Raw genomic sequence first — 24,620 nt, forward strand, 5'->3', positions numbered from 1 at the left:
AGAATATGGACAAATAGTCTCAAACAGTCACAGAAGCAGCATATTTGGATATTGTTGAACTCAATGCTGTCCATTCAGTTGGATATTCTTGACAACATGAACAATAAGCTGCTTGTTTCCCATTCTGTGGGTCACTGTCACAACCTGCTGAGGAGAAAGCAGCAAAGGCTGAGTGAGCATGGGGATCCAGGTCAAGAGGACAGCGGATTCTGGCTGTCCTGGCTTCCATTATCATTACCAAGCTTGCCAGATAAAGTCAAGTAGCAATCTGCAAGCCAATCTGCAAGCAATCTAGTACTCTCATGAAAATGGCAGAACCTCCAGGGTACAGAAACGTATACTGGAATGTGAGTGTTGCTCATATCTATACTGTACATAGGAATCATTCATATAGTACATTTTGAGTATATAAAAACTTGTATTAAATCATTTCACTCTTGAAAAGTTCAGGGGCATTGTAATGCTCCCCCAAAATTCCAATTTTTTGAAAAAAATGAAATTTGGAGTGTCCACAATTTTCCCCCCACATATGAATTATCCCTTAGGCTTCAGAGCAAACTTTGCTTATAAAATTACAATGTAAAAAAATATTCAATGGCTGAGATTCAAAGAACCACACACATCCAGTTTTCAACTGAAATTCAATTTAGTTTTCTAAAAGTAGAATTTCAGTTGAATCCAGTTTTATTTTGTAAATGGGGGTTTGGGAACAGCCGAATGGTAAAGCACTGTTGACAGGGTAGTCAGGGAGGTGGGTGGCAGCAAATACTGTTCAACGAAAGGCCAAAAATCCCAGTAGGCTGACCTGAGCTCTAAAGAGGCTTTTAAAATCAAAGCATTCAGTTGTTACCGCACCTTAAAATGAAGTTCAGGTTGGTTCACTGTACCATCACATTCTATCTCGTTGCACCTCCCTCTTACCATCTCAATACCATTTGGTGTAAGAGCCAGTGTTGGTTTTATATATAGATTATGGAAGTGTTGCTGTTTTTGGTTTGAGCTATATTTATTTCAACAATGAAAAGAGCTTTTATCTTCCTTGATGTTTTACAAAGCTGAGTGGCTTCATTCTTTGCTTCTCTGAACATTTCCACTCAATATTTTAAGTTATTTTTTCCCCAGTCATTACCCCCCCACACACTCCTTTTCAAACAAAACCTGTTCTCAGGTACATTCAGCTTGAGAAATTGTATGGGATTTATTCGCTAATGCTTAGAACTGCAGTCATAATTTTTCACCCATAGAAGGAAGCATACAGTTGACGCTGTTTCACAACACTGATGTTTGTTTGATTCAAACAATTTATTTAAAAATATTTTACAACAGTCTTGTCTTAGATCCTAGCGTTCCTCTCATGCTTCTCCCCAGCTGCTGCAGAGCACTTTTTTCAAGAAGCATTTATGCACACACAAGTGCTACCTAAAACAATTTAAGCATTTAAAAATAAGTGCTGTTTAAAAGTAGTATATTTTTAAAATCATCAGCATATCTCAACATCAAGAAATTGAATTAAATAAATCATGCTGTAGTGTTCCCTGTTACTATTAATGGATGTGAAAGTTTGAGACAATGAAGAAAGCGGACAGCTACATGAAACATGGTGTTGGAGGAGAGTTTTACAGACACCATGGACAGCCAAAAAGACAAATAAGTGGGTTCTAGAACAAATCAAGCCTGAACTCTCCCTAGACTAAACTAAGGCTATTGTACTTTGGTCACATGAGAAGAGTCAGTGGAAATTACAATAATGCCAGGAAAAGCTGAATGCAGCAGGAATCGAGGATGATGGATTGAGAAGCTGTGGCCTGCAGTTTGCAAGACCTAAGCATGGCTGTTTGGAGGACTTTAATTAATAGGGTCACCATAACTCGGAACGATTTGACAGCACTTAACATACAATAGTAATCCCTCATAGGCTTTGAGTAGCAGGACCAGTCTGTTGCTGGTAAGTAGCTGTTTTATATTTGGGGGCTTTCCGCAAACCGCTAGAAAATGACAATGTCTTGATGGTGTATTCTGTCTAATCATGGGTTCGGTTGTTACCCTATTTATTAATTGGGTTTGCGGTGTAGTTATACACTTCTTCCTGGTACCTTTTAATAATTTGCTGAGGGAATCCCAAGCGGGGTAAACGCGCCTTGCCATTCAGCGCTGAAGATCTGCGGAAAGCCGCACAAGGTAAAAGTTCCTCGGACGGCAAAGCTATTTACAAGTACAGGCGCCCTGTACTCGACTGCGTCTGGCTAGCCCCGGCGACATACCTGCGCAGAGAACAAAACATCATTCAGGGTCTGAAAGGCAACTAGAGCCCCGCACGAACCCTTTATTGACAACCGGTCCCACGAACACCTCCCGCCGGCTCTCCTCGAGGATGTTTGCGACATTCACGTCCTCTCCTCGATCACGCGCGCGGGCCGCATTCTGATGACGTTCACGCGCACAAACGGAAAGGAATCGCGTAGCGTAGAGTGTCGCGAGATGTCACGCGAGAGAAACCGCCCCGTGATGCTTTGCGGCCTTCTCTTTGCAGTCGGCGCCTCCGGAGAAGGATGGGTGAGTGGTTTGGGGAGGAGGGGTGAAGCCTTTTTATCCGTTGCCATCCAGCCAGGCGCCCGGCCCTGCCGAGCTCCACTTCGGGTAACAGGGAGAGGGACGCTTGTGGAGTGAACTGCGCGGGTTATTGCCGGCCAGAGCCTCGTTTTTGTGCCGCGGCCGTGCCCTACCTGGACGGCAGGCTCTCCTTCGGCCTGCGTGTTCGTGCCATGTTGACACAATGGCCGCCGGCACCTGCCCCCAGGCAAGACTGGGATCTCCTCGCGCAGTGGCACCTTTCCCACGGCCGAAGGCACCCCCCACCCCGCGCGGTCCTTTGCTCCGTGTTCCAATGATGAAGCTTCTTTCAATGCTGCATTAGGCCGAGTACGCCATGCGGAGACTTATTACCTTGGAGAGCTGAGTAACTCTGGGCATAAGGATCGCGGGGGTGGGGGGAGCTTTCGTTGTGCGATGTTACCCGCGTGCCTTCATTGGCTGGTTTTTATTCTTTGCATCCAGGTATCTCCAGGGACAACTGGCACAAGCGCCGCAAGACTGGGGGGAAGAGGAAGCCCTACCATAAGAAGAGGAAGTATGAGTTGGGGCGACCCCCTGCCAATACCAAAGTATGTGATTCCGAGTCACGGGTGGTGGTTCTGCAGTGTAAGCGTACGTGCAGGTGGTGGTTACATAGGAGAGCTATATAAATTAGAATTATGCATACTTATTTGGAACTTTTCGTGTATCTGCAGCTTTTCAGTGTCCAGTGCAAGAAAAATGACCGGAAAAGTTCTTAATAGAAAGCAGTCGGTAGACAATGTAACCCTTCATTGAAACACCCCCAGTCCTAAATAAACTGCATCTCTGCCATATTAGTTTGTCACGTGTGTTGTGGGTAATACCCGGAATTGTTAACTGGAGGAGACATTCTGTTACTTTTCAGCATATAGGTTTCCCTGAACCCATCTTAATATTCTCCACAGTCTAGCTATTCTTTCTTTTTAGTATTCAGCTATCTGCTTCTGTATATCAGGTGCAAATAACCATTTCAGGCTTTTTCAAGAATTTGAGTTTGGGACAGTAGAGATTTTTCTTTGATCAACAGCCCCCTCTCCTGGATATATTGCAAACTTCTTTTAAAAAAATAATGGACTTTGAGGCAACTGGAGTGATGAGAACTACACCTTAGGTGGGTGCTGGGGACTGTTTTGGTCTTCTTTGCACTTGCCAATGCTAGGAGTTGTCATAGTTACACTGACCATGTTGCTGTGTGGCCTTGGTTTTTGTGAAAATAATTTAGTGCTGTAATTGTTTTGACACAGTCTGTTGTATGCTTTTTTTTAGATTGGCCCCAGGAGAATTCACACAGTAAGAGTACGTGGTGGGAATAAGAAATACCGTGCTCTGCGCCTGGATGTTGGAAACTTCTCTTGGGGGTCTGAATGTAAGAGCAAAATGGGTACATAGCATGTGTGTCATTAGCTGTAGTGGCAGTAGTAAACCGGATGCACAGCCTAGAGAACAGTGATGGTAACTTTGACCTTAAGGGAAGTGTAGGGCAATGCTTGAGCTCTCTGTGGTTGTGTCATAGTTACTCTTAAGTTTTGTACCTACAATAGGTATTTAAAAGAGCAGTGTGGTGATTTGAACACGTAATGTGGAAAGTATTGTTTGAGTTGCAAAAATGGTTCTGCTTGGATTGCATATGCATAATTCTAAAGAGATGATTATCGTAGAGTGAAAGATTGCTGTTAAGTTACCAAGGGTCATAGAGGGTGTGGGAGAGGGGAGGTTGCTTGTGCACAGCTCCTCCTTTCTTAGCAGGCCCTGTTCAGGTTTGTGAAGTAATTTACTGTTTCTGCTGAGATTACTGATGACCTCTTGGGTTCCTTGGGGATTGATACTGGCTTGGTCCAGGATTTGGCATCTTTTCAGAGGAGTGTGTGTGTACATAAAATTCAGCCATTGGGGGGTTTGGGGGAAAGGAAATAACTGTATCTTGTAAAAGGGATTGTTTATGCTGTCAGCATTGATTTGTGGCCATGACTCCACAGCAGTTTCCACAGGGAGTCTGTGATTGTACACACACAGTATTAAGGTTATACTTAAAGTCTCTGTCTCATGTTTGCCAGGGCTTTAAGTTACACCTGAACTCTACCGGAGACCCTGGAGAGCCGCTTCCGGTCTGAGTAGACAATACTGGCTTCGATGGACCAAGGGTCTGATTCAGTACAAGGCAGCTTCATGTGTCCAACTGGGCAGGGTTGGTACTGTGCTGTTGTCATGATAGTGACAACAGTACTGGCTCTTTGTTTGGGTGCTGCTGTTTGGTGAATTGGATATTCTGTATTCACAAAAGTTTGGCTAAACTGATATGGGCATTGGACAACTTCATTCCCATTTGTAATTTGTAAATGCTAAATGGGATGCCTTTTGGGAACAGCCAGCAGAAACAGTAGTAAAGCCTCTAAATCCAGAGTTATCCAGGTCCCACTGGCTTCAGCTTGTAAGGTAAATTGTTGGGCCCGTTTTGTGTGTGTGTGTGTGTAGGTGTTATTTGTGTTCTGTTCTTGGAAGGTGTGATATGGCTACCTGCTCTTTGCAGGCTGTACCCGCAAAACAAGAATCATCGACGTGGTGTACAATGCATCCAACAACGAGCTGGTGCGCACAAAGACCCTGGTGAAAAACTGCATTGTACTGATTGACAGCACACCATACAGACAGTGGTATGAAGCCCACTACGCCTTGCCCCTTGGGCGTAAAAAGGGTGCCAAGCTGGTATGTATGAAGTAGGCTGAGCTCCTCTTGCTTCCATCACTTAAGGCTAATAATAGTGATCTGCCCTGCTTGATTTAGCATCAGTTTTAATCTGTGGTAATATGTTCAAATATAATGTGCTATGGTCTTCTTATGATGATACATTTGTTCAGTTCTGCTGCTGAATGGAAAATGATGTAAAGTGGTTTTTATCTGAAGAAGGCATTGTCTGGAGCCAGTTCCCATTAGAACATTTAATGGAGATAGACATTTTGGATACTTGGCCATTTTCTTTGTGAACACAGTACTAGTACTGTCTTAGCAATCTGTTTCTGCTTGTTTTCACCCCAGGGGGTGGGATTTGTGGAAGAATACCAGGTTGAAATCACATTAAATTAAAGTTGATAAGAGTTGGGCAGTTCACTGCTTTGTACCAACTTCTCACAGTATTGAGAATATAAATGCCAGAAAGCAAAGAACTTGGTACATTGCTAGTGCTGTTCAGCTTTCATGATATAAACCAGCGGTGTGGTGTCAGCTATTTTATAGTAATCTTCAGGTATTTGTAAAATACTGTGAAACAGTAGTATATAACTTCTTAAACCTAGAAAGTTTTAATAATCATTCTGCTCTTTGTTCAGACTCCTGAGGAGGAAGAAATCTTAAACAAGAAGCGTTCAAAGAAAATTCAGAAGAAGTATGATGAGCGGAAAAAGAATGCCAAGATCAGTAGTCTTCTGGAGGAGCAATTCCAGCAAGGAAAGTTACTTGGTAAGAAGCAGGAAGTGAATGTGTAGCTAAGCACAAAGGCAGAATGCTGAGAAATGCTGCATTTGCCAGTAAGATTGATGATGGATTGTAGTGCTGTCTAAAGCTGTGGCTTATTCCCACTGGATTCTAGGAGCGTTTTCATAACTAATGTTAGTTCATTACTTTGCTTTGTGGATCTTGTATAGCTTCGCCAATCCATTATTACTGAGCTTTTCTTAGTAATACTTGCCTGACATGAAAAGTACCTCCCAGGGAATGAAGTGGTGGCTGATTCCCTGGAGTTTTGAAGTGGACCTCATGATGAAAACTCTGTCCAGTTCTGCTACTGAATGCAAGTGGTGACAGTTCATATTCTGAAGGTGACTTCATCAGAGTCCTTAGGTAGGCTCTGCAGCTTGGCAAAGGAGTCTTAAATGGCCCTGATAAACAAGAGATTGGAGACATTACTATCTGAGCCTATTAGTGTTCAGAAGTGGACAGCAAAGAAATACAGTATTCTTAGCAAGGGTGCTCAGTGGCTCAAGATTATACTTTCCCTCTTCTAATAGCACGTTTTGTTTTGCAGCTTGCATTGCCTCCAGGCCTGGACAGTGTGGCCGAGCAGATGGCTACATTCTGGAAGGCAAAGAACTAGAATTCTACCTGAGGAAGATCAAGGCCAGGAAAGGCAAATGAACACTCGCTGGAGGGGCTCAATAAATAATTCCAGATTCTTGTTATAAATTATTAATGTGATTATTTATGGGTGTCAAGAGGAAGGGACATTTGTCGGCTTGTTCTCTCTATCTATATAAACACACACATACACAAACATACATAAATACACACACACATACATGCATGCAGCATGGAAGCTGGTTTGAGTCTGTGATTTTGTCCCAGACCAGTGAGTTCATCTGCTAACTTGGGAGTGGTTCTGAGCTTGCTTCAGTATTACACTGATGTGGCTTCCTTGCATGCTGCACCAGAGCCTATGCAGGAAGTGGCTAGAACTGGTGACCCCCACCCCCCCAAGCAGCTAGATGTGGAAACTGAAGAGCCCTTCTATTTCATCAAGAGTTATCACTGGTGTGCAGGCGATTCCTTACTATTCACTTTTTGAATTGCACGAGCCTTAACTCAGAATGGCAAGTTCCCGTGAGGAGGTTTCTCTGCTTCTGGGGGTATAGCAACTTAGTCACCAACACGGGCATGTGATATATGTAGTTTGTGCTCGGCTCCTGCTGAAGAGTCTTCATGTGAGCTTGAAAGTATCATTTGGGGAATATCCTGCCCCTTCTGGCTTTGTAGAGTTTGCAGATTCCCAGAGGACCTAGACCTCTCTTCCGATGAGTAAAACATATTTCTGATGGTTTGGTTTGGGGAAATGCAAGGGAACCAAACAAAAAAGTATTAGTGGGTTTGCAGCAGCTCTTTGCTTGTGCCTTCCCAAAAGTAGATATTGCCCGTTGTACCTGATGCTGCTGCATTGATTTAGCTGTGGAATCAGCCTGATGACGCACTGCTAAGTGACTGGGTTGTCTTCTCTTGACCTTCCAGTCTCATTCCGGTGCAAGATGAACTCCCTTCTAGCAGAAGGGCCTGGCCTCTTTTCCAAAGGTCTGGTTCTTTCGAAAGCTGGGAACAATCCTCCATTTTCTAACTTGTTACATTCTCCTTTTTGAAAATACAACTAGACTTCAAGTGAGCATAAGTAAAATCTGGCGTGCGGTCCAGTTGACTAAGCATAGCTGGTGTTACAAAGTTGTAAATTATAGGGCTGTTGCCTGCGGGTGATCTGGGCTTGTCTCTCCTGCCTTTGGACAGATAAGAAATTAGCATCTTCCAGGAAGTGAAGTATTTGTCAGATATTTTAACCTTTTGTGTTTCTTCTAGCTGGTGTATATAATAGCATGAGTGTGTTCAACAAAACCTCTTTTGAAGCAGGCTTATAATGGAGCGGGGAACCTGTGAGTTAGTAACTGATATGTCACTGTGTTCTTTCAGGCGATACAGAGCATAATACTCTGGGCCCAGGGATCTTGCTTTTGTCTATGTTTTTATTTGTTTGAAGAATAATTGTGCTTGGTCAAGGCTTGTATGTGTGAACTACATACAACTTGATTTGGAAAAATACCACTTCTCGATCAGGCTTGAACAATTATTTCAAAGCCTTAAGGTACCAAAGAGCCAGGGATTTTTCCAGTCTTATACCGAAGCTTCCATCTAACTGGATCCCTGAGTAAGGTTACAGTATCCTTTAAGTGCCCAGAGGATATGCAGACTAATTTGAATTGTTTGAAATCCACGTACAGATCTGTCAGCCTAGTTGTGACATTACTCATGTATATATCATTTGCTGAAGTTACTTTGAGAACCCTGATTATACAGACGTTCGCCTTAATGCATAAGGTCACAACACAAAGGCCACTAGAATCTGGACAGCTGTGTTTTTGGAATTATCTTTTGTTAACCCTGTGTTTGAGGCAAAGAGTTTGGCATCATGGCCCTGTGTCGTGAACGATCAGTCAAAGTAATAGCTGACCTCTGCTGGTTGAAAGAAGAGAACAATTGCTGCACAATACCTTTTAGGCTTTTAAAGGTTTGCAAGAATTGCATCACGTTACATATTCAAGCATACTATTTCATGTAAATATATGTGAAGTAGCTGCTCATTTGTTTCTCAGCATGCCCACTGAGCTGCATCAACTCCCTGCTTCAAGTAGGAATTAACCATGTAATTCTTTAAAATGTCAATTCATAATTAGAGAAGTGGGCCTGGTTCAGCTACAAAAGTAATAGAGATTCACTTAGCTTGTTTCAGTCCATAAGAAACTGCCTCCCTGATCTAGCTTTTGCTTAGTGACAGAGACCTCAACCTACCCAGCAAGCCCTGCCGTTGAGGGGCTAGCCAGAGGGCTGGTCAGTGATGCTTATGCTGTCTTCGGAGGCTTCCACCACTGTAATTTGGGGTAGTTCCCTTCTGTGTATCCCTGTGTTTATAGGTTTGTAGGGGACTCCAAGATGGGAGTCAGAGGTGGGGGTTGCACTAAGTGAGGTCTCTTCATTCTCCATTTCCTCTTCCTCGATACGACCAACTGCCTCTGGGTCTTCCCTACGGTAGAAGCTGGGGCTGGAGGAGGGGAAGGTGCCTTCTGCCCTTGCCCGTAGTAGTTGTTGATTTCGGCTGCCCTTTCCGAAATTCTTGAGGCTGACTGCAGGGGAAGCTGCTGCAGTGAGGAAGCGGTTGAGCAGAGGTGTCTGGATCCTAGGCATGTTGGGTGATGCGTCTACCTGCTGACTCTGCTCTGGGTCATTGCTCATCCTGCACAGGGAAGAGAAAAGATCACTTGGTGAAGGAAACTTAATTCACAAGCAGTTGGATCCCATCAAGATCTCTGTGTGGAAGGACTCTGTGCAGAGAAATATGACCTCTCCCCTCCTGCAGCAATCCCAAATGCTGCTTTTGAGGTACGGGGGTCCCAGGAGCAACGTGAGAAGGGATTTCAAGGGCTGCAGCAGGAGGTGGAATAAAAAAAAACCCTCCCTCTTAAACAGGTTCCAACCCAAGATTTCTTGGACTATCAAGATTCCAGCAGCTTACATAACATGCTTTAATACAGTTCTGACAGGGATTTAGTGTGGTTTATATCTCAGTTTGAGCCTAGGCAGGATCTAGATGGGAGTCATTCTTAAATGAAGCCCTGTATTTACACCCCCAAATACACCCTGGATTTCAATGAAAGCCTAGTAGTTTTTATGGTGTTGCTTCTGGAAAACTCAGAACGTGAAGGCAATAGCCTTCCCCTGTTTGTCCTTATCACCTAGTACTTAGCAGTATAGGGGATCTGCACTGGGAGGTTTCCGTTGGCTGTCATGGTTATTGATAGGCCTGTCTTCCCCAGACGTCTTTACACCACTTAAATTCCTTTAAGTCAGTAATATGCCATGTATTAAGGCACCCAGTATATCAGCATCTTCACCTCAAATCAACTATTTATCACATGGGTAGCCCTAAATTCTAGAATAGGCCAATACTTTGTGAGTTGACCTTTCCTGCACCTTCGCTGGCTTAAATGGAGTAAGCGGAGATTTATACAGTGGCTTGGATCTAAAGCTGGTTTTCTTTCTGTGGAAATTTTTTTCTAATGTGCATTTTTAAAAAAATTTCCCCCCTTGTATCACCCGCCCAGTGCTATTCCTGGGGTGGGGGAGGTGTCTCTTGCCCAGTGTTATAGTAGTGTAGCAGGAGATGGCATGCAGAAGATTCGTTTCCTATTGCTGATCTTCACTCACTGCTTTAAATCCAAGCTGGTATTTCCAGTACAGCCACACTGCAGGTTTAAGTCCTACAGTACTGGATATTTGTTTTTAATCTTCCTAATATCATACTTGTCAAGGTAAGGTACTCATCCATTATTTCAATGCTTTCTGCCTTGGGTGCTTCCTTGATGCTTTTTCTTTTTTCTGTGGCTCGCCCTCAAGAGTTTTGTCAGGCAGTAGTATGTCTCAATATGGAAGTAACAATAGCCTGTTATTTCTACCCACACGGGTTCCGTGGAACAGTTTATTCCTAAGGTTTTCTAGCAGCCCATGCTTTGGGCAGGGAGAGAGCTCAGCTGATCCCTGAGCAGTCAGTTGCCGTTTGTGTGTCCCTGGGCTGAGGAGAAGATTGAGACCTCCAAAAAGCAATGCCTTTGGCTGGATTGTGAACGATTTAAAGGGAGTGGTCTGGGCGACGAGAGGAGGATATAAGTCTCAGATATAATTTTTAATAGCTGAGTGCTTGTGGGGCTAGAGCCTCTGTTGGGTACTCTCCCATCTTTGAGCAAAGTAACTGTTTGGATATCCAGTTGAACATACCGCATGTCAAAGGTGGATCCCATGAAGGAGGGTTTCAATGTCTCTGCCACTGTGGCCATTGTGTAAGGGGGTTGCGCTGTAGATTCATTCCAGTATTTGTCCTTGCCAGTCGGAGGTAAATTTTGGTACATGTCATCCACTGAAAGCAGTGATACCTGATCAGGCAACAAGGGACACTTTGAATTAAAGGGCAACCGAGTAAAACTCATTTTTTAGTAATGACTGTTTCAGTTCAAGATTGAAGATCAGGAAGAATCTGATAACTACAAGGAGTGAGCAAATTATGTCCAGATAAACAAGGATGCTTCTGTTTGGAGGGGTGAATTAGACATAAGAAAATTCCTAGCACTCATTGCTGAATGATTTGAAGAAAACCAGACTAAGCAACTCAGACATAAAAGTCATGCCTGAGTCCACAATATAATCTTGCTCTCCAGCTCTTGTTACATAGAGTCATGCCATGAATGATGTGGAGGAAATCAAATTAGGAAGTCTTGTGAGAAACTGAATTAATGCAATTACAAATAGATAAAATCATCTGGTGTGCAGTCTGTGGCTAAAAAGGATCATGAAGGTATATTCTGATCCTCCACTCAAACTGCATATTTGTGCCATGGCCAAGTACTGTTGATGGCAGGCCATAGTCATAGGATCCAGCTGTCTGGTGTTTTTTTTTAATTGAGTTTTCACAGAAGCATTGTGTTGACAATAAGTCAGGGTAGCTAAAATGAAGCTCGGGTAAGATTATGCTGATCACATGTAACTTATTCAGACTGGTTACTGGATGGTTCCACGTTACTGTAGCAACTGAAACATCTAGAAATGCTTACTTAAAAAACTAATATTCCCAACGCGGGTAGCATTTTGCTTTTCCTTTGCATAGCCAGACACACCTGCAAGTTCCTGTCGATTAGTTTGTTGGTTTCAAAGTCATCATCATCCTCTCCAAAGGGATTAATGATCTGTTCTGCCACCTGCAGGAAGAGGAAGATACGAATGTTCAGTGCTTTTAAAAAGGACAATTCTGAGATTTTGGAAGATTATTTGGAGGAACTCTGCTCCTATATGATCTACTAAGTACACCACATCACTGAATCTCCTTCCCCAATTTTTTGGGGGGGACGCTGCCACTGAAAAAGAGTGGGCGCATAAGACCCTGGTGCCTAATGCCCATCAGCCAATACCTTTATGTTAGGTTTGTTTCCTGTGTGTAGTGTGTGTGTGTGTGTTTTTTTAAATGACTTATGGAAGAAATCCTCAGTGCAGGGCAAGCAGTATAAAACAACGGCCCCTTACAAATGAGAAAGGGCTGCCTAAAATCCCTATTTGCCCCCAGCATTCTGAATTCTGTCCCCACCCTCATTTGTAGATTGCCACCAGATCCCTGTGTGTACCTCTCATCTCCAGAAGCCGTATGCCACTGAATAAACGGGGGGGGGGGGGAACAGTGGGAAGACTTGTTTTCAGGACCTGTTTGTGGACTTCCTAAAAGCATTAGTGGGCCCTTGTGGAAAACAAAATGTTTGACTTTGGTCTGATCCAGCAGCCTGTTGAGTTCTTACAGATGACTGACTGCTGTGGCAAAATCACTCAGTACAGGCATACCTAGTTTTATTTTGCTTTGCTTTATTGCGCTTTGCAGGCATTGCATTTTTGAGCTAGTCTATCAGGGCCATTTTTTTCAACAGCATGTGCTCACTTCGTGTCCCTTTCACATTTTGGTAATTCTTGCAATGTATCAAACTTTCCCCATTATTATTACAGTACATTTTTAGACAATGTTATTGCATCCTTAATAGACCACATTATAGTGTAATCATAACTTTTATATGCACCAGGAAACCAAAAAATGCACGTGACTTGCTTTATTGCGATAATTGCGTTATTGTGGTGGTCTGGAACGGAACCTGCAATATCTCTGAGGTATGCTTGTAGCTATCAGTCACTTCAGGATCCCCAGAGAATAACAGGGCTTTAAAGCCTGTTGTGCATCTTGTCTACTCTGGTTCTATGAATGGCTCTCCAGTAGACTAGCTAATTGGTGAAACCTTGGGCTTGGAAGACCTCTGCTCAGGTTCATGTTATGTCCCTGGGGTGGGGGCATTCTCACCTTCAGCCATCCAGCATAAAAGAAGAACTGCAGGAGGGTGGGCAGAGGCACATACATATCTAGATCTTCATCTTTTTGTGGGTCCAGGAACTGACGCCCAACCACACAGAAGGCAAAGAACGAGTAGACAGCAATGGTGACTACCTACAGAGAAAATAGCATTAATCTCAGCTGGAGGTGGTTTGGTGTTACTAATGTCACAGAAGAGCATTATCCTGCAGTACCTGATCAAGGATTGCACATATGTGCTGGCAGTGTACTATATGCCCAAGCAGCTGCAAAGCAATGAAAACAACTCAGAGTTGCTGATTTATTTCCTGCCTTGTTTGCTTCTTTTGCCAATTTAGCAGCTGTAACAGCAGGCGTGTACGTGTTCAGTTCTGTGTTGTGGTTCTGCCTGAGTCTCAGTGAGAAAGGTGGACTATAAATAAAGTAAGAGTTTATTTATTATATTTATATCCCAACCTCTCCCCAGTAAGCTCAGGGTGGCTTACAACATAGAGATAAAACAGTCCCCCCTTTTTTTGTGCCATCAAGTCACAGCTGATTTATGGCAACCCCTGTAGGATTTTTGAGGCAAGAGATATTCAGAGGTGGTTTGCCGTTGCCTGCCTCTGCATCATGACCCTGGTGTTCGCTGGAATGTTGCCCATCCGAATACTAACCAGGCCAACCCTGCTTAATGTCTGAGATCTGACGAGATCAGGTTAACCTGGGGCTATCCAGGTCAGGGCAAGAGTTCCCTGGGGGGGAGCAAAACCAGATGGACAACAACTCTTGCTGGATGCTTAGAGGGCTTCCAGGTCTCTTGGAAGTACCTACTGCAATAGAACTGACCAGGTCTCTTGGAAGTACCTACTGCAAGGAGCTGCTGAAGGAAGAGCGAGCAAATCAGCAGCAGCAAGGGAGGTGTCTGGATGCACATTAAGATACGTGTGTGTTAAGTGTCGTCAAGTTGCTTTCGACTCGTGGCGACCCTATGAATCAGTGTCCTCCAAAATGTCCTATCTTTGACAGCCTTGCTCAGATCTTGCAAATTGAGGGCTGTGGCTTCCTTTATTGAATTAGTCCATCTCTTGTTGGGTCTTCCTCTTTTCCTGCTGCCCTCAACCTTTCTTGCATGACTGTCTTTTCCAGTGACTCTTGTTCTCTCATGACGTGACCAAAATACAATAGCCTCAGTTTAGTCATTTTAGCTTCTCGGGTCAGTTCAGGCTTGATTTGATGTATAACCCACTGATTTGTTTTTTGGGCAGTCCACGGTATCCGTAACACTCTCCTCCAACACCACATTTCAAAGGAATCTATTTTCCTATCAGCTTTCTTCACTGTCCAGCTTTCACACCCATACATAGTAATAGGAAATATGATGGCATGAATTAATCTAGTCTTGGTGGCCAGTGACATTAAGATATGCAAAGGGAGATAAAGGTGATGATGTGACAAGTGGCACAGGCTCCATTGTTTCGTTTTCAAGATAACAATGAAAGAGAAAGGGTTTATGTGCTTATTTAACACTGATTATTAAATAGACTAAACAGGAAAGTTCCAGAAAGGACCTTGGAGACTTAAAGGAGCTAATGTCTTTTCAGGCCCCATCATCTCTGAGTGCTAGGCGTTTTCTCTCTTCAACAGGAAAACTAAGATGTCCCAGGAAGCTAAATCTTGTGCGGGGGAGAGGATCTCTGTGCTTTGCGCAGATGTATCTTTAGAATTTGAACTGTGTGCGTTTTTGTGGCTATGGAAAGAAGCCCTTCATCTGCTCTTGTTGGAACAATTGTTACCGAGACGGGAGCATCTGAGCATGTGGTTATTAACAAAATGGGAATGGGGGGGTGTTCCTTACCAACCTGTGTGTAGACCAGGGGGATGCTGATCCAGTCATAGTGAAAAAGCATGCTGCATTTGGAGCGGTAAAGGTTCAGCTCCTGAAGAGAGATTTTTTTTTTCTTAGTTCGGTATTGACTGAGCTAACAGGCTTCCTCTTGCTAGCTGCTGAACTGTATATATTGAGTGAAATCTCAACGCCTCTCTTTTTTCCCACACCTGCCAATTCAGTTTAAACTTTGATTTTCAGCTGAGAGAGTACTGGATTAGTTGGCACTACTAATTCATGCAGCCCCTGTAGTACCCTTTTGTGTTACAGAAGTAATACTTAGCACTGACTGCCACAGTGCTGGAGACTGTAATCAAAAGTCCCTGTCTGGTATAGTTTATTTATTAGCTGCCTTTCTACCTTGTGGAACTCAAGGCGACTTACAATGTAAATGAAATGGTTATTAAAAAAAAAAACATCTAAAAGACCACAATTAGGACTGCAAATAAATAAAAATTAAATTAGTCCAACTCAGTTGGTCAAATGCAGTCCTAAATAAAACTCCTCTTCCATTGTCTCTTCTTTCATTTTTAAAAAAGGCTGGTTATTGCCACAGGCATCAGCACATCCTTGAAGCAGATTCAAGGCTGAAATTGGGCAAAGGAGCAAAATCATGCTTGGGGCTGTGCAACAAGAAACACGCTTGAGTTGCCCACTAGCAATCCCCTGACTGTTTCCACGGCTTACGTCCATGAGCAGGCGGAGTGCCACATCGTCCCGGATCCGCCCATCCCGTCGTGCCTGGGCTGCTAAATTGGTGAACCACACACAGGGGATCCAGTATTTGTTGAAGTCTGAATGGAGGCTCTCAAACTTCTTGCGTTCCTCTTGTGTCATGAAACCTGTGTGAAAACAACAGCCAGTTGAACCCTTGCCTTGCCCTCCTTTCTGCTCCTTGGGGCTAGAAACAGCACTCAGGACTAGCCTGCCCTACTGGCTCTGAAGAAGGCCTGCCGATGATAAAGGCCGTCAGTGAGTCTATGTGACATAAATACATGCTGAGCCTCACATGAGAGTTTGTGGGAAATTTGGAGCAGGGAATGAGTTAAGCACCCATTTCCCCTTGCTACTCTGCCCTAAATTCCCCTCTTCCAGAGTGGCCTTGGTTTGTTTCTTTTTAAAGACCAGTAGTGAGGTACTGTTATATACGTTACTGTGTAACGTATGACTAATCCTTGACAGCTCCTGTACTAGAGTTCATTATTAGTGTAATAGAAAGCTGATCCATAACTTCACATGCTGAAAATTAGCTTCATATGTCGTTTAGTAGTTCAGCAACAAGCTGTAGGACCCTGTTGTTGATGCAAATACATTGTGTGAAGAGTTGAACTGGTTTTTACTGATACGGACAGAGGGTATTTTACTCTGTTGTCTAAATACATAACAACACAGAGGAAGAGTTAACTGTCAGTTTAAAACTGATGTATTTCTTTACAAAATCAGAGGATTTCCTCAGCAAAAGGATATTATGCACCAAAAAGTTTCAAATCATCAATCCTTAATCTGAAGCCTGACTTCAAAAGAGGCAACATCCTATATGGATGCAAGTACCATTTTTATGCACACACTATGGGGATTTCTCAGCTTGAGGATTTAGCAGATATATTGCAGAACTCTCCCTGGTGTCCTGAGACCAGTGATCAGATTCAGGTGCTTCTGGAACAGTGACCTTTGTGGAGTTGGTGAAATGTTTGAGTCATTACATAGTGGTGCTATCTAGGTTCAAATCCTTCACGACAGTAAAACACGTTGGGGCCTCACTACCTTCCCAACCCACTTCTCCTTTCCCAGGGTCAAGATGCAGAGTTACCAGCATCTACTAGATGATCCATCGTCGGGAACCTCTTAAGCACCCTGGTGCTGACCGAGCGCAGGATGAGTACAGATGACAGGTTGGCATAACGGATGAGGGTACGCCGCAAAATGCGGCCTTTGTCATCCTTGCCATGCACGTTGCTAGAGATGACGCACATCAGTTGGTCCGGCAGTGGGATGCTGGTGTACTGAGCCCACCAGCGGTTCACAATCAGTGTGACATAGAAACCTGCCCAGAGAAAAAAAGAAGAGGGCCTTGATATTATTGCAGTACAGCAATGCAGCTTTTCCACATAAGATGCAAGGCATCCAGCCTCAGGGAGACAGTTGTTGCCACTTGAGCATATTAGCCCTGTGCACTACTGAGTGGAAACATTTAAATTATTACTATATCAACAGCATCAATAAAAACTTCAAAAATACAACTTGTCAAAAAGAAAAGTCAGCTTTGGGGATCTGGTTCATTTGGCCCTCAAAGTCTTTCTGGAACAGAACTGCTGTAACCAGTTTTCAGAAGGCCAGTCAATGAGGGGGCTATTTGAGGAGGCTTAAGGGGCAAGTCTCTCCCATGTGACCACTGATCTTATTTATTTTAATATTTATATTGTGCCTTTCCACAATGCCAAAGGTGGTTTACAAAATATACACTGTTAAAAACATAGCTAAACACGTGAATTAAAACACATCCGGTTAAAACTGCACCATGGGCAACAACCAGCTGCCAGAGATATTCATTAGGTAATCTTTTACGGAAGGAAGGGAGTGGAGTCACAGCCACTAAAAACAAGGGCACACAGGCCATAGCTGAACAAACCTCCCAAATAGATGGGCTCGTAAGAAGGGAGGTGCCTGGTGACCTTTAATGGGTGCCCCAGGACCAGATCTCTTGCAGAGTTGGGCACATAGGAAAGCCAATTCCAGAGCAGGCTACAGATGAGCTCACATCTGCCCCCTGGCCTGTAAGGAGAATCACCCATTCCTGACTTATTCCCTCTAGAAAGAAACCAGTACCTGGTAACTTGACCATATGGATCAGAGAACTGCAGTTTTACTTTGTCTGGACTTTGTAGCACATGTGGCAAGGTGGGGGGGATATGTGAATTATAGCGGGAATAACTTGTGAACCCATCAGCATAGGTGTACAATTCTCCCATTTCTGTGCTCTAGCAGGCGCTTGCACCGGCAATGGCAAACATGCTCAGGAGGCTTTTTTTTTTTTGCTGCCTTAACTGTATATCATTTAGACAAACCTTCTCCCCTGCCAAACTACCTCTTCCCTTTTCTATTTAATTATGTGTTCCCTGCCCATTACTTCCCCTTTTATTCTAGGCTGCAACATGACTCACAATGTACCTATGCTAACATACGTTCCACCACATTATGCCTCTCTCTCATTAATTAGGGCCAGCTCTCATGTATACCACAGGACCTGTTCTCCAAACATGTAGTCTGTAGTTCACTTCATATTGGTTTATAGATCAGCTGGGGGGGTTGTGATCCACAAGCAGCATTGGAAGCTGAAAAGGAAGGGAGGTACAGAGTCTTGTACAATATACTGGAACATGAGAGCAGTCTGAAATTAGCAGGATTCAGTCCCAGCTAGTGTTGCCAGTCTCCAGGTGGTGCCTGGAGATCTCCCAGAATTATAACCAATCTCCAGACAACAGAGATCAGTTCCGCTGGAGAAGATGGATGCTTTGGACTCAAAGGCATTATATCCCAATGAGGCTCCTCCCTTCCCCAAATTCCACCCCTGGGCTCCATCCTCAAAATCTCCAGATATTTCATATCCCAGAGCTGGCAATCCTAGACCCAGCTCTGAGAGAAGACTAGGAGCTAGCACTTTGAATAAGAGGAAGGAAGTGGCTTAGAAACCAGAATGTCTGGATTCTCTTCTCATACCCATGAACACACATGAAGCTGCCTTGTACTGAATCAGACCATTGGTCTATCAAGGTTAGCATTGTCCACTCGGACTGGCAGTGGTTCTCTAGAGCCTCAGGTAGAGGTCTTCCACATCAGCTACTACCAGGTTTGTTTGTTTTTAACCAGATATGCCAGGGATTGAACTTGGGACCTCCTGCATGCCAAGCAGATGCTCTACCACTGAACCAGCCCCCACCCCATGAGGAGAGACATTTAATGGGACAGAGGAAGTGTTTAGGAAAGAGAGACTAGGATTCTGTTCTCCCATTCTGAAGGAGAATGTTGGGGTTATTTTAGATTAGGGAATGTCAGCAACAACTATTCCTATTGTAGAAAAGAGACCTAAAGTCCTATCTCAACATTTTTCTTCTGTCAGCAGAAATTTCCGCTGGGATCCAAGCTAGATGTGCAACTAGGGGCCAAATCCCTTGGGATCCAGCTTTAGCTAAGTGGTCTGAGTCCAGTTCAGATTTTGCTTTGCCCACCCATAAAAGGGAAATGGAGAGACATCATTTATATGCCCAGTATTGGAGTTTTAAAGCCATGTTTACAAGTAAGGTGGGATTCTAAAAAAGTAAATTTTGCTAAATGTAATAAAGTGTAAAATGTAATAAATTATAGAAGTGCCCATGCAAGAAGCTGCAGAAAGGTATTCTGTCAAGAGCAGAAAGGGAGGGCTGTGCACATATGTAAAGTGTGAGTATGTAGGTGTGCCATACCTAAGACGAAAGACAGGGGGATTAGGTCAGTGGAGCTGTTGCAGTACCGAGCCACTTTTGAGAAGAGATGTTTCTGTTCCTTATTCAGAAGGTGCCTAGGATGGGAGACAGACAAAGAGACTCATAAGACTGTAAGAGCCTTGCTGGGTCAGACAAGTGGTTCATCTAGTCCAGCATCCCATTTCACACAGTGGCTAACCAGTTAACCTGGAGGGCCAACAAACAAGGCATAGAGGCCCAGGCTTTCCCCTGACATTGCTTCCTAGCCCTGGTATTCAGAGGATCTTAATGAACAACAATTAATTTAAATTTCCTGTTTTCCCAACCTTTCCATTAAAAGCTTACTGAAAGGGGCCTGTAATAACATTATGAGCCAATTCATCTGTAGCCTCCAACCATACTGGTAAACCAAGCATTACAACTACTCTGAAATCCAAGACAGCAGAAGGGTGGTTGCACTGCATGTGATATATTGGAAACTATACTGAGCTCTTGCCACCTCATTCAGAGTTCTCTGTATGCAATTCCCCAGGCTTCCAAGTCAACCATTGCAACTTAGAATCATAGAGTTGGAAGGGTCACCAGGGTCATCTAGTCCAATCCCCGGCACAATGCAGGAAATTCACAACTATCTCCCCACCCCCAAACCCCTAGTGACCCCTACTCCATGCCCAGGAGATGGCCAATGTGCCCTCCCTCTCATGATCTGCCTAAGGTCATGGACTCAGCATTGCTGACAGATGGCAGGTACAGTTTATTGGAACAGTCCATGACCAGTAAAATATCTATCACATATACAGAATAAAAGCTGACAGATGGCCATCTAGCCTCTTCTTAAAAACCTCCAGGGAGGGAGTGCTTACCACCTCCCGAGGAAGCCTATTCCACAGAGGAATCACTCTAACTGTTAAAAAATTCTTCCTGATGTCTAAACGGAAACTCTTTTGATTTAATTTCAACCCGTTGTTTCTGGTCTGACCTTCTGGGGCAACAGAAAACAACTTGGCACCCTCCTCTATATGATAGCCCTTCAAGTACTTGAAGATGGTTATCATATTCCCTCTCTGTCTTCTCTTCAGGCTAACTTTAAGGACTAGAACCATGTTTTTTAAAAAAGGAAGAGCTGAAAATGTTACACAGCAAAATTATGCCTAGTACAAGATTCTGTAGTTTTATTGTACTTAAGCTGAATCACAGGTTCCATGTTGCTGTACTTGTAATGGAGCCTGATATTGGAGGCAGGCATAGAGCCCAAGGTGCAGAGTTCAGAGTTATGGGTTCCTGGTAATTCATACAAGGGGTTGCCAGCTCACCTGTAGGTGACACTCAGGGCTGCATACAGCAAGATGAAGACAAGGAACTCCTTGTAAAGCAGTTTATAGATGCTCCCTTTCCAGCGGAAGAGCAGCTTGGAGAAGCCCCCAAAGCGAGCATTGGCTACTTTCAGGGTGTATGAGACTGTCATGACTGCCTTGTCTGCATGCCATGCAGGCACCGGCTAAAACAGAAAGGGAGAGAATGTTTAGGGAGGAAAAGATCATGTTCCCCATTTTCTCCTGCATGCTTGCTTGTGGAATGCTGAATGCTGATCATAGTGTTTCTGGGTGCCATCTGTAAATCATACAGCATGTCACCAGTCTATCTCTCTACTCACTTAGCAGCTATATTGCAATCTGGATTACAAAATTAATTCTCCTCAGATTAGTTGCACAGCACAGTGGTTGTTTTTAACAATGTGCAAAGACTATGCAAATCATTGAGGATGGGAGACAGATTGCATATTGGATTTTGGCCCTGAGGGTGACTTCATAATTGGTGCCACCTTCAACATTTTAAGAGCTGATGACAAAGTTCTAAAACCATGCCAAGGTCCAGTGGCATACGGCACCACAATGATGGCAATGCTGGATTTGGGGTATGGTATTTACTCTTTGCCATGTGGCTGAGCAGAAAAAATAGCTGCTATGCAATCATCTGCCACAGAGCAAGAAGCTGTATCTTAAGGGTAGGTCATTTAGCCAGAGCAAATGTACAATGTATATCAAGAAATGTATATCAGGAAAGGCCATGTGGTTCTTCATGCTCCCCTCTACAGATACATTTCATACACACTTCTCAGAGCCAGGGATTGGGCAAAGTGCCCTTCATCTTGTATTGAAAAGCCTTTGATAGGACTCACACAGCAACTACAAATGGTACCCATCAGATGATTATCAGTCACCCAAATATCCGGCCAATGCTTTCAGATCTCCAGCTCTTACACTTTCACAACCATTAATCCACTGCTGACTCAGGAACAAGCCTCTGGAGACAACAGTGCTTCTTCTCTGGTGGTCCAGAGGGTTGGCTGCTCTCATACCCTTGGCCAGCCGCAGAAGAGCATCCCGTTCCCACAGCATCATACAAGAGAATGTAGCCTGCCACACCACACCTTTCCTGAGGGTGTCGATATGCAAGCAACCTGTGAGTGTGCATTTTGTCTCTTTCCTGCAGAAATTCTGTATGGTACTATAAAATAAAATTGCTCTCAAACGGCAATGAAGGATCATATTATTACTGCCACCAAAAAGAAGTTTTGGCTTGAGTGGCCTCCCTTTGTATATTGCTGGATAAGTTACCCATACAAATAGGCATCCTTTCTAGTTTGTTACTGAGATGTCCTTGGAGCTCACAGTTATTCTAAGTGAAATCGATTTCCAGCTTTAACAGAACTTGATGCAATCATTCACCGAATGGAAACAAAACTCTTTTTGCTCATGCCTGGAGGTACAAGCAGAAGGAAGCTCCCAAGAGAGCCAGAAGCTTTCCTGCTCCCCTTCATGCTGCCATTTACAACCATAAATCCCTGCTAAATAGCCACAGAGCCCCAAGAAAGAGTGCAAGTCCCAGGCATACAGCACTTGCAGTAGGGAGCACAAAGCAGAGAGTAGAAGGAGCATTGAATTGCAGGCAGTCAGTAATTGTCAGAAAGCTGGTTGGTGGCATGAAGGATGAAAAGGTCCCATGCCTGGCACAGTGCTGGGGCTGTCACTTTTCTTTTCTAGTCACCCTCCTGTGCCTTTGGTTTATTAGGTATTCTGGCCAATTTTCAGTACAGGAAGACATCTTTTGCATACCATCCATCATAGTGATTACATTTTGCCTGTTATGCTGCTGATACATACACCAGAAGAAAAAGCAGCAACTGTGATGAATGCTGCCTTGATGAAGAGAAGCTGAAATAAGTTCTTACCTGTCCTGGGACTGGCCTTTGTAGTGACTGTCCCACTAATGCTGTGAGGGCAGAAAAACTGTTACCCACTTCCTTTAAATATCTTACCCATGGTCTATCCATCATACTGTTCAGAATGATGGATTGGAGGCTGTTAGGCAGTAGAGAAAAGGGAACTTGGCCTTCGACTCTTACAGTTACAGCTAATTTTAGCTGCCTTCTCAGCTCAACCACCAAGCCAGAATTTTACTAGCCAGACCAGAACTGTCTTATCCAGTAGCCCAAATTAATATTTAAAGCTATTGGGTGGGGACAGCTGAGTGGTTCCCACCATAATTATTATGTGGGTCTTATCACACCCAAATGTTCTTCACTCACTTCTGCTTGCCACCAGTTCCTCCCACCTGGCTATCAACTACTTTTCCACTCTTTTCTTCTTTCCCTAGACTCAGCACCCTTCCATGTTTGCTTCATTCCATAACTATGCAAAAGGCAAGAACCAAGACACTGGTGTTTGCCACCTAAGAAATGATTTAGAGACATAGTTGACCCCAATAGATAGGGTTGCCAATTCCCTCTTCGCCACTGGTGGGAGGTTTTTGGGGCAGAGCCTGAGGAGGGCAGGGTTTGGGGAGGGGAGGGACTTCAGTGCCATAGAGTCCAGTTGCCAAAGTGGCCATTTTCTCCAGGTGAACTGATCTCTATCAGCTGGAGATCAGTTGTAATAGCAGGAGATCTCCAGCTAGTACCTGAAGATTGGCAACCCTATCAATAGACAATGTGCAAACTCTCACAAAGCTGAGAAAACTGTGTGCTGGTAAAGGCATCCCGAGAGATGCCTTTACAAGGACTTTAAAATTCTACACCTTGTGCATACCCTAGCATGCCAACTGGGAATCCCAGTGTGTACACATCGTCCCCCTGCCCTAGATGTGACAGCACATTCATAGATAGGTAGGACTGTCCAAAGAGCTTCCACCTCTCAGCTCCTCTTTTGGATTAATCTGCGTCAAATAGCGTGGCACCAAGAACAGAGAGCAGGAGAAGTACCTGTAACCAAGAGTATGTCTCAGGCAAGTGAGCCAAACCACAAGGTATCCAAGGAAAGCATAAACCTCCCAGGTTACTAGTTGATCTCACTTTGGGGGAAAACTGCACGGCCCTAAAGAAGACAATTAACTTGAGTGGATGGCGTCTTTCTATCTATCAATTACATTTTTATCCAGCCTGTCTTTCAAAGATCTTAGAGTGGTGTACATGGTTCCCTCTTCCTCCACTAAAAAATCCAAAGCACTCCTCCACCCAGTTATGATTGATTGCATGTATCTGACCCAACAACAGCTCAGCTGCAGAGTCCCATCCTTCCTTCCATGGTACAGCACATGTTTTGCATGCAAAAGGTCTCAAATCCAGTCACTTAAAAGGAGCTCAAGTAGTAGAACTGGAAAGGACCCAGGTGCCTGAGATCCTGTAGTGCTACTGCCATTCAAATCCAACAGTGCTGAACTAGAAAAAACCAATGGTCTCAGTATATGGTAACATCATCTGTGCCTAGAGTTGCCAGCATCCAGGTATTAGCTGGAGAGCTCCTGCTATTACAACTGATCTCCAGCCGATAGAGATCAGTTCACCTGGAGAAAATGGCCACTTTGGCAATTGGACTCTATGACATTTAAGTCCCTACCCTCCCCAACCCCCCCTTAGGCTCTGCCCCAAATACCTCCTGCTGGTGGCAAAGAGGGATCTGGCAACCCTATCTGTGCCTTCCTCCATCTCTTTCTTTCCTGGTCCAACTTATAATATTTTTGCATTTCCTTTCCCTTGGCTTAATCCATCCATTTCTTACCCTCCAGTCCTGACAATTGCCCCATGAGTCCCGTGACAGTTTTTAAAAGCAGGTTTGCAAGAAAATGCCCACTTTACTTTTCCCTTTTGTCTTATTCAAATGATGAATTCCTGATTCACCAATCCATATATAACCCAAGCCTGTGGCTTCGCAGCAGATGTTAAATCAAGAGATGTTAAACTCTTCCCACCAACCTAAATATTCTCATC

The 24,620-nt window shown here is 44.0% G+C and overlaps 3 protein-coding genes and 5 non-coding genes across 11 annotated transcripts in view; 6 read left to right on the forward strand and 2 right to left on the reverse strand.

The window, feature by feature from the left end:
- MAST2 (microtubule associated serine/threonine kinase 2) overlaps nt 1-24,620 on the reverse strand; it is a 383,088-nt gene that overhangs the window by 303,273 nt on the left and 55,195 nt on the right. The gene's annotated exons all lie outside the window — the stretch shown is intronic.
- Nucleotides 2,448-6,789, forward strand: RPS8 (ribosomal protein S8). Its single transcript, XM_056844053.1, has 6 exons — nt 2,448-2,553; nt 3,055-3,161; nt 3,880-3,979; nt 5,141-5,316; nt 5,937-6,066; nt 6,632-6,789. Exons 1-6 carry the CDS (start codon nt 2,550-2,552, stop codon nt 6,739-6,741), a joined length of 627 nt encoding a protein of 208 aa, XP_056700031.1. The 5' UTR covers nt 2,448-2,549; the 3' UTR covers nt 6,742-6,789.
- On the forward strand, nt 2,878-2,962 carry LOC130474053 (small nucleolar RNA SNORD55/SNORD39). The gene has a single exon (XR_008933201.1). It is a non-coding gene; the product is annotated as a small nucleolar RNA SNORD55/SNORD39 (small nucleolar RNA).
- On the forward strand, nt 3,697-3,799 carry LOC130474056 (small nucleolar RNA SNORD46). The gene has a single exon (XR_008933204.1). It is a non-coding gene; the product is annotated as a small nucleolar RNA SNORD46 (small nucleolar RNA).
- Nucleotides 5,445-5,516, forward strand: LOC130474055 (small nucleolar RNA SNORD38). Its single transcript, XR_008933203.1, has one exon. It is a non-coding gene; the product is annotated as a small nucleolar RNA SNORD38 (small nucleolar RNA).
- On the forward strand, nt 6,360-6,428 carry LOC130474054 (small nucleolar RNA SNORD38). Its single transcript, XR_008933202.1, has one exon. It is a non-coding gene; the product is annotated as a small nucleolar RNA SNORD38 (small nucleolar RNA).
- Nucleotides 7,563-7,695, forward strand: LOC130474067 (small nucleolar RNA SNORA35). Its single transcript, XR_008933215.1, has one exon. It is a non-coding gene; the product is annotated as a small nucleolar RNA SNORA35 (small nucleolar RNA).
- BEST4 (bestrophin 4) lies at nt 8,953-22,636 on the reverse strand. The gene is made up of 10 exons (XM_056844048.1): nt 22,587-22,636; nt 20,668-20,852; nt 19,355-19,449; nt 16,705-16,938; nt 15,582-15,736; nt 14,869-14,946; nt 13,019-13,162; nt 11,802-11,882; nt 10,909-11,063; nt 8,953-9,370 (listed from the first exon to the last, which is right to left on the reverse strand). Exons 2-10 carry the CDS (start codon nt 20,817-20,819, stop codon nt 8,953-8,955), a joined length of 1,512 nt encoding a protein of 503 aa, XP_056700026.1. The 5' UTR covers nt 20,820-20,852; nt 22,587-22,636.

The sequence above is a fragment of the Euleptes europaea genome, chromosome 2 (genome assembly GCF_029931775.1).
Source record: "Euleptes europaea isolate rEulEur1 chromosome 2, rEulEur1.hap1, whole genome shotgun sequence".
Classification (NCBI taxonomy): Eukaryota; Metazoa; Chordata; class Lepidosauria; order Squamata; family Sphaerodactylidae; genus Euleptes; species Euleptes europaea.